The 8,203-nt window shown below is 49.3% G+C and overlaps 1 protein-coding gene across 1 annotated transcript in view; it reads left to right on the forward strand.

Moving 5' to 3' along the window:
• PPME1 (protein phosphatase methylesterase 1) overlaps positions 1-2,490 on the forward strand; it is a gene marked incomplete at its 5' end in the record, with an annotated part of 16,081 nt that extends 13,591 nt beyond the window's left edge. Inside the window, 2 exons of the mRNA XM_009706548.1 lie at positions 549-616; positions 1,936-2,490. Of these exons, the coding sequence (XP_009704850.1) occupies positions 549-616; positions 1,936-1,954 (87 nt within the window). The remainder of the gene's footprint in view (positions 1-548; positions 617-1,935) is intronic.
• Positions 2,491-8,203: the final 5,713 nt, after the last annotated feature.

Genomic DNA, 8,203 nt, shown 5'->3' on the forward strand with positions numbered 1-8,203 from the left:
CCAGGGGAGCCTGTGTTTGGAAACATGTCTGGTTTTAAAGCTTGTTCTACACTGGCCACTGTGAGTGTAACTCTCAGCCTTTCTGTGCTTCACTTTACCAATCTGAAAGAGGGATTTTTATCTAAACATACAGAGTTCTTACACTGTTGTTTTTTGTAATATACATTCTAAGCAGTGTTACTACTGTCAGGTTACTGTCTTGATTTATTCTTTATAGAAATAACTTGCACCGTGATTTTGCCAGGCCTTTTTGACCTGCTAAACTTAGGCATTGTTTTAAGAATTACTGAAAGAGGTGATGAAAAAGTTTTTTCATTTCTTGATTGTGTGGTCAGTGTCAGAGTAAGGGTGGAAGCATGTAGTTCCTTCTTTTGTATGTAAGCCCATTATACAGAGCTTGTAGTTTTAAAGGAGTGAACTTGATTCAGCCAGAGGGTCCCGAGTATGTGTGCTGTTGTTGGAAGTGCTGCAGGCTTTGAAAACTACTGGATATCTTGTTATCTTTGTGTCCCTTTGAATTCTGACAGACTTTTTTTCCCTTCCCTCAGGTTGCTGAAGCTGTTGCGACGTTCCTGATCCGTCACAGGTTTACAGAGCCCATTGGTGGATTCCAGTGGTAAGGCTCTGCGGGTGCGAGAGCTGTGCAGTCCTTGAGCTCTTGCTCTTACTGCCTGCGTGTTTGGCTCTCAATGTGGGAGGCTGGAATTTTAGCATAATGCTAATAACCGCATGTAAACAAACAGCTTTGAATCACAGCCAGTAATATATTTGATGTTTATGCATTCTCTCTAAACTTCTTGTGTATTAGCTTGTGCTAACGAAACCTCCTTCCTTGGAGGGGAGGAGCGAAGCAGATCCTCCCTAGCTGATTCCTTTCTTTATAGCCTGCCAGAAGGCAGAATTACAAGCTTCATGGTATTTAGTTTAAATAGCATTTTATTTAAGTAATCACGACCCTGTGTTTTGGAAACAACTTGCACCACACTTCTTTGGGTAAGGAATACTGGTGAGATTAGACAGGTAGAGCTGTGTGCTTCACGTTGCCAACTTGCCGTGCTTATCTCATGTGTTTTCATATCATAATGAACCGTAGAAACCAGGCCTCCGTGATCAGCCACACAGCAGCGAGAGTAGGTTGTGACTGATAAGGTCGATTAGAAAAACTCCCAAAGTCTTAGTTACAGTACCATAAAGCTAATAACTAAACCAACGCTTTGACCTCATAGAAGGTGCTGATCCGTTTTAGGATCATCTTTCAGGTAAACAGTAGAATAAGCAGTTTTCTTCAGCAGTCCTGAAAAGTGTTACCGCTTTTAGCTGAGAATTCTTCAACAAAAGCTGTAAGGCCCAAAATGTATGGTGCTGTAGGACTGGCAGTGCTGAAGAGGTATTGCTAGGTGGTCTCTTTCTTTTTTTCCCCTTTATCCTGTGCCCTTGGGATGAAACAGTAGATGTGTAGGACTGTGGACTGCGTATTTTAAATCCAGTGAAAGGATATAGCGTAGGTTGATGTGTAAATGGTGAGAGAGGGAGAAGCCGAAGGACTGTACTACGGTGTAATGTTGAATCCCCACCAGGTATTTGGCAATCTGTGCTATCTCTGTGAGCCTTTGAAGGCGGTAGCCTGTTGCTCCTGCTATTATGGTTGTAGCAAAAGCAGCTTTAAAACAGGAGGCTTGGAGAAAATGAAGTGGCTTGCTGGCCTTGTTGTGTCCTTAAGCCATAGACAGCAACGTCTTAAGCTTTTGTGCTTCCCGCTATTACGTAGCTTACAAGTTACTGTTGAATGCCTCGATGCTGGTTTTAACGTGCATTTTGGCCCTGTTTGATCTTGGGTAATCAACTAAATTTAGGGTGTCGCAGAGTGAAATATCTGCGGAGGATACCTTGATTTTAATGTGTGACCTTTCTTCCGCTCTCCTTTTTCCCTCCTAGTGTGTTTCCTGCTTGTTAATACCCTGGTGTTCTCCAGCACTGAGTCCTGTTGTAAATAAACTGCACCAGAGGCCACTGTGATGTATCCATATCCTTTCATCTCTCCAGTTCAGCAGCAGTGAGAAGTTGGTGTGAGATTCATCCCCTAGAACTAGTTCTCCAGAATGTGTAAATGCTTAGGGACTTCCTTGCTGGGAAGCAGCTTGTACTGAAGACCATGAAAAGCTCTTCAGGCCCTTGGAAGTGGGCTCCTCTCTGCTGCCACAAGGAAAGACCTCCTGAAATCCCAAGTAGTCGATCATACCGATCTCCATCAATTCTCAGGCTTTCTCGGACCCAACTGCAAAGGGGCTGTTGGCGGTCCAGATCCACCGAGGGCATTGCAGCATAGCCAAAGGCTTCAGGATTTCTCCGTGGAATTGTCTAATCGTCTCTGAAGTGCCCCTTAGGTTTGTTTTTTATATACATGTTTCTTTCCCCTAAAGCAGACAAGGAATCGGCTTCGTTGGGAGCTCAGGTTTCATCTTACCAATGCCGGCCTTATGAGTTAAGCTGCAGGAAGAGCCTAGATGCTACTTTCCTGAGCAAAGTTGGACGGGACTGTAAAACAAAAAGGCAAGGGGGGACCGTGAGCTCCGTTTCAGAGTCTTGCAGCTTTCTTAATACTTATTTCAAGTTCTCACTGAGAAAAATAGCCTGGATTACTCCGTCTACTGCAGACATGTAAAAGGCAGGGGACTCTGGGCCTGCGTTTATGGGGAAGACCTTAAAGCAGCAGTAACAACGTGATGAACAGGCAGTTTGCCTGTTTGGCCGTTCTCTGCCCCTGGAATGTGTTTATGCTTCCCTTCTTGTGGCTGCTACACACAACTGAGCCGAGATCAGCACCTTTTGGATGAAAAAATGCAAACAGTGCACTAGATAACACCCTGGAAGAGCTTGGAGTCAGTCCTGCTGATGTTGATGCAGAGGTGTAGGCAGCTGCTCCCCCAGCACTGGAGGAAAGACCTTGTTTTCACTGTCGCTTCCTAGATCGTTCACTGCCTGCCTTCCATATTTCCATGTAAATGCAGTAGTTACACGGAGAGCTTTTCTTCAGGGTTAAATTATCCACAGACAGTTTGTTAGATTGCTTTCACCTAAGAATCACTCTTGAGCATAAGAGCAGACACGTTTTGGAGCAGTTTTCCTCAATATTTTGGTGATGGATGTCTGAATTTTTTTTTTTTGCCTTGTGTCTGTAATCCCTTGATGCTGTATGATGAGAACGGTATTTTAACGCTGTTTTGCTGAGACAGAGTTCTGTTCTTGGCCTGATTTGGGAGCTGCGATGTGCATCTATCCGTATGTCCTGTGACAAGAGCCATCATGAATTCTTGGCATTTGAGAGGTGCAGGTGGGGCAAAAGGAGACGCTGTGAAGTGCTGGCAAAGCCCGGTTTAACTTTAGTGTTTGCCTTGATGGAGAGCCACTCATCTCCTCCGATTCATTCGCACGTGAGCCCTGGACACAGCAGTCGTGGCCTTGCTTTGTGTCCCTGTCCCTGTCCCATCAGGGTGTGATATTAGAGACCAAGAAAGCCTCATTCCAGAGAGCTCTCCTCGCTCCTGGCACTTTGGTTGTCGGCGCCCAGGTGTTAAAAGAGCAATTGCTGGCTCCTGGTGCTTCCCTCCGTAAGTCACCATGTTAATTATGGCATTAGTGTACTGTGACCTTGATGTAACGTTCGCCCCTGGTTTAGTTGCTGATGGATTTAAATGGATCTTCAGTAGCTGAGATGCGAAATAGCACTTTCCCCAGCTGTATCCTGAAGATTGGCAAAATTCTCGATCCTTTCCAGATGACTCCTGTGTTCGGATTGGTAAAGGCTAAAATAACAGTGTGTGTCCAGAGTCTCTCTTCACGGGATAGCTAAGCATGTGTCTGTTGTCATACTCATGAATGATCTCGGTAAAGTCACATTCCTCCATGCTGAAGTAACTTTGAGGATCTGGCTTTGAATGATTCATAGCGGTAACTCCTCGCGTTTGCCTCTCATGTTATCCCTTTCATTTGCTTTTACAGTTTGTGAGATCTTTAAAAAAAAAACAAACCCAAAACCCTCCACGGAAAGCAAAAGAAAAATCAGTTTTGTATTCTGTAGAAGCATCATTGGAAAATGAATGACACTTTCTGAATCCTGTGGGCTCCCCAGAATTATATTTTGTTGTTAACATTTGAGAAGTGAGTGAAAAAATAAATATTTCAACAGCCTATTTAATGTGGCGTTGCTCCGTGCCAAGCTCTCGGACCTGACTTGCGCAGAATAGGCAGCCGTTCAGGGACTTATGTAGCGCTGGCTTCAGACAAAGGTGACGACAGGGACAGCAGCAGGGGAGGGTGGGTGGGTGGAGGGGGAATTCCTTTCGGCTGTGTCAAGCCACATACATTTTTGAGACTTTCTTTTGTCTGAAAAATATTACTGCTCCTGTTGCCGTTTCTTCTCCCTTTTCAGGGAGCTACAGGCAGAAATAAATGGTATTTAGGTGAAGGGTAGCACAGACCGTGGTAAAAGTAACTGCAGAGAGAAGAAATATTCTCTTTGACTCATGAAAAATGAGGACACCTAGAAAATCCCCCCATAACTACCAGCTTTTCGCTGCATTGTTCCACAGCCTGCAGCATTGTTCCGTCTCTGTGTAAAAGCAGATAAACAGGAGGAGGCTGTCTGAATTGAAAGGATGCTGGTTTCAACGCTGGTGGTTTTGATTATTTAGAAATCTCTCTTGCTTTTGTTCCAGTTGTTGGATTGAGGATCGGTGGAAACTTTCACAATGGAAAATCCCAAGGCTCGGCAGGAGCAGAAGGTGCAGTTTGGGAGGCTGGTTTGTTGCAGGGTTCACCTCTTAAAATTTTTCAAATCAGACCCAGGGCGGGTTTTGCCAGCTCCCAGATGATATGCACCGGACAAAACCCTTGGTGACTTGTAGATTCCTGGAGCATTGAGATGGTTGGAAAAAGACAGTTCCTGTGTCGCAGAAGTGCGTAGCTTTGCTCTGAATACTGATCCTGTAAATGCAGAGCTTGGCTGCCTGTCTTTACATATGCTTAAGCCAGCACAGTTCCTCCGTGCTGGTGTTTTGAAAACGCTGTTAGCGACCGGGGTGCTGGATACAGACGAACGCAGGCACTCGGTGTCGAGATGGTTGCCGAATTGTGTTGCTGTACGGAGCTCGCTTTTCTTTAGAACCTTGTCTTTTTTGTCTTCAGCCTGCTCTGGTCCAGCTGTGAAGTGGGTGGGAGATGATACCAAAGCCAATTAAAAATACTGATGCTTATTACGGCTGGAGGTCACTTTCTGTGCAACTGAGACACCCTCTGAAAAAGAAAAAAAAAGAAAAAAAGCCCTGTAGTAGAGAATGAAAAATCCCTGCAGTGATAGAGGTCCACAAACTGTCCTGCCGGATTTATTCCCGCAGACTACGACAGTGGGTTTTCAGAGATGATGCAGCTATAGGTAATTGGTTTTTGGTTTGGGTTTTTTTTTTCTCTTTTGGCAAGGGAAGGGACTGGGCAACCTGAGAAAGCCCATTCCAGCTCTCCTTTCCACCCGTTCATCATTTACAAGGCAGTGTTGAGATGACTTAGGAAAGGTGGAGCACTGCAGTGCTTGGCAGCACAAACCTTGGGAAATCCCCACACCCCCCCAAATCTGCACTGATGATGGTGAAATTTGCTCCTGCCTGCCGACGGAGTGACTTCTAAACTGAGCTCACGGTCGAGGAGCTCTCAGAGGTGGTGATGTTGCGATAGATCCCATGGGTAGCACCGGCAGCCAAGTAAATACCGCGCTGGGGCGGTTCAGAGTGAACCCCGGCGCTTTTCCCCTCTCGGCAGGGCAGGGCTGGGCATTGCAATAGGGCAAAGCCGCTCGCTGGCTTCTTGTTCAGCGAGACCATCCCGGGACTCCGAAAACTTTCTCAGTGTCCTGCCACATTCCACAGGGTCTTCAGTGAACGGAGGAGCACCCGGCGGGTATTGGAGCAGGAGAGAGCAAACAGCTTTGTGCTGGTGTTCTGCGCCTCCTCGACTTTGGCACTGACGTTTCTCCTCCTCTTCGCTCTTGCCTTTTTATTGTGGGTGCAGAAGGGCCTGGGAGAAGAGATGTTCAGAGGGGTCTGGCAATCAGCCACTCACTGGTTTGAACTGGTGCTCAACACTCGGGGAAAATCTAGACCTTAGATCTTCAGGTAAGGTTAAAAAAATAATTTATGGGTTGCCATTTCCAAGAAAACTTGGCCCTGGTGCGTTGTAACACCCGGCTCTGAGCCTGGCGCTCCGCTCACAACCTGAAACTGCCGTTTGTGTTGCCCAAACCTGCCTCCCTTGGCTGTATCGTCTGCCCCGATCCCCCCGGTAAGGCTGCACCCGCAGCACCTTGGCCCTCAGGGATCCGAAACCTGCAGGGCAGCGCTTGGGTGTTGGCTCCGAGCTTTGCTGTTGGATGCTTGGCTGATTTCAGCCAAGCTTTCCCAGGCTGGCGGGGTGACCTCTTACCACCTGCTGCTGTTTCCAAAAGGAAAATGCGTGTGTGTGTGTATGTCAGTTCTCCGGAGACCGCGCGCTGTGTCCTGTGTCAGCCTCATCCTGTTCGTGTCTTGTTGGCTGTCCCTTTCTCTCGCCTACAAATAAAGCATTTGTGAAAAACCTGGGGTAGGAACTCCTTCTTCCCTTCGGCTGCCGTACTCGGGCTCCTTGGGGCAGCCTGCGGAGGAAGGGTGGCGATCCGGCTGTCCCCGAGACATCCCCGGTGCCAAACCCAAGCCTTGGCTTTTTCTGGTGACTCACGGAAGCCTCTCGTCATCTGAGATATTCCCCCATCCCTTCTCCGAGGTGGGGAGGAGAGGGGATGCTTTAGCCACAGCTTTTGCTTTTTCCCCTCCCTTCCGTGACCGATGGCTCCCACGTGTACAGAAACATCTGAAAGTAATAAACCATGGCGCTCTGGCTCTTAAGTGACCTGTGCTGCGTTGAACCCTCTGTTTTATAATACCCGGAGTGCTGGGGGCGGGAGGGGGGTTGGTCCTTAGCTGAAGAGCAGGAATTTGGGGAAATTTCCTCTGAAATTTTGCAGCTCGTCCCCTGTGTGCATACAGCAGGGTTGATCTTGGGCTGGATAAACGCAACCACGGAGTGCTAAATGTACATTTTTGAACCCAAATCGAGCAGGAGAGCCCTGCCTGGTGCTTCTATCCCCTTCCCCAATATTTATCCTTTCCCTTCCAGCTAGGAAAGAGGCTGAGAGGTGGTGGGGTGGCCTGGACCCCCCCCGGGTCTCCCCAGGCTGCAGCACCCACCGCCTCTCCATCCAGGGGAGGTTTAACCTCATCCAGAGGTCGCACGGCTGAGGCTGGCTGGGTGAGGGGTTGGGGAGATGCTGTGCAGGGGCTGATGGTGGTCTCCAGCTCGCCCCTCGCTTCATCCCGGCTGACCCCCCGCTCCACCCCATGGGAAGCACCCAGGGAGAGCAGCGGGGGCTCCCTGCCCGATCTCCAGGCGCAGCCGGAGAGCCCTGCTGACCTCTTTGCCTTCCAGTCACGCAGGTGCTGCGGTCGGGCTGGAGAAAGGGCACTTGTCTGCGGGGTCCTGGGGGAGCGACGCTCGCGCAAGCGTGGTCCGAGAGCGGGCAGGATGGGGGCCAGGGGGGGCTGGAAGGCACCGGCTGCCTTCTCCCTCCCTGAGGTCCCTCGTATGGCGACTGCCCTGCAAAAAAACCAAACCCTTCTGGGGTGCAGAGGAGGGGGTGCTGTGCTGTTGTCAGGGTGAGAGCGGAGCGTGGGGCTGCACAAGCAGGTCCAGGACGCAGCCAGGCACTGCAGCAGGTTTATTTGAGGAAGGCTAGCGTGCTGTCTTTGCTCTGGTCCTCTATGGCCGTTGTGTTCACTCTGAAGCCTACTGATTACGGTAGCAATGCCATGGCACTAACTGGCAGTCCTTTTAGCAGAGAGACTTCATTTAGGGCTGGAGGAGGGGGCATGAGGGTACGTTTAGGGTCCAGGCTGGAAGCGGAGGGGGGACACGCATACACACCCCCGCATCATCCCGTCGGGTCCCACAGTGAGGTATTTCCCCCAGGCTCCAGTTTAGTGTCGTTTTTTCACCGGATTCACTTTATTTTCACCGGATTTGGCCATGGCTGAGCAAGTGCCACCGCCCCCGATAGCACCCCCGCGCTGCTGCCACACCCTTCCCGCCCTCCTCTTGCCGCAGCCCTGGGGCCCCGCTGTGC

The sequence above is a fragment of the Cariama cristata genome, unplaced genomic scaffold, assembly GCF_000690535.1.
Source record: "Cariama cristata isolate BGI_N322 unplaced genomic scaffold, ASM69053v1 scaffold12168, whole genome shotgun sequence".
In the NCBI taxonomy this organism is placed as follows: domain Eukaryota; kingdom Metazoa; phylum Chordata; class Aves; order Cariamiformes; family Cariamidae; genus Cariama; species Cariama cristata.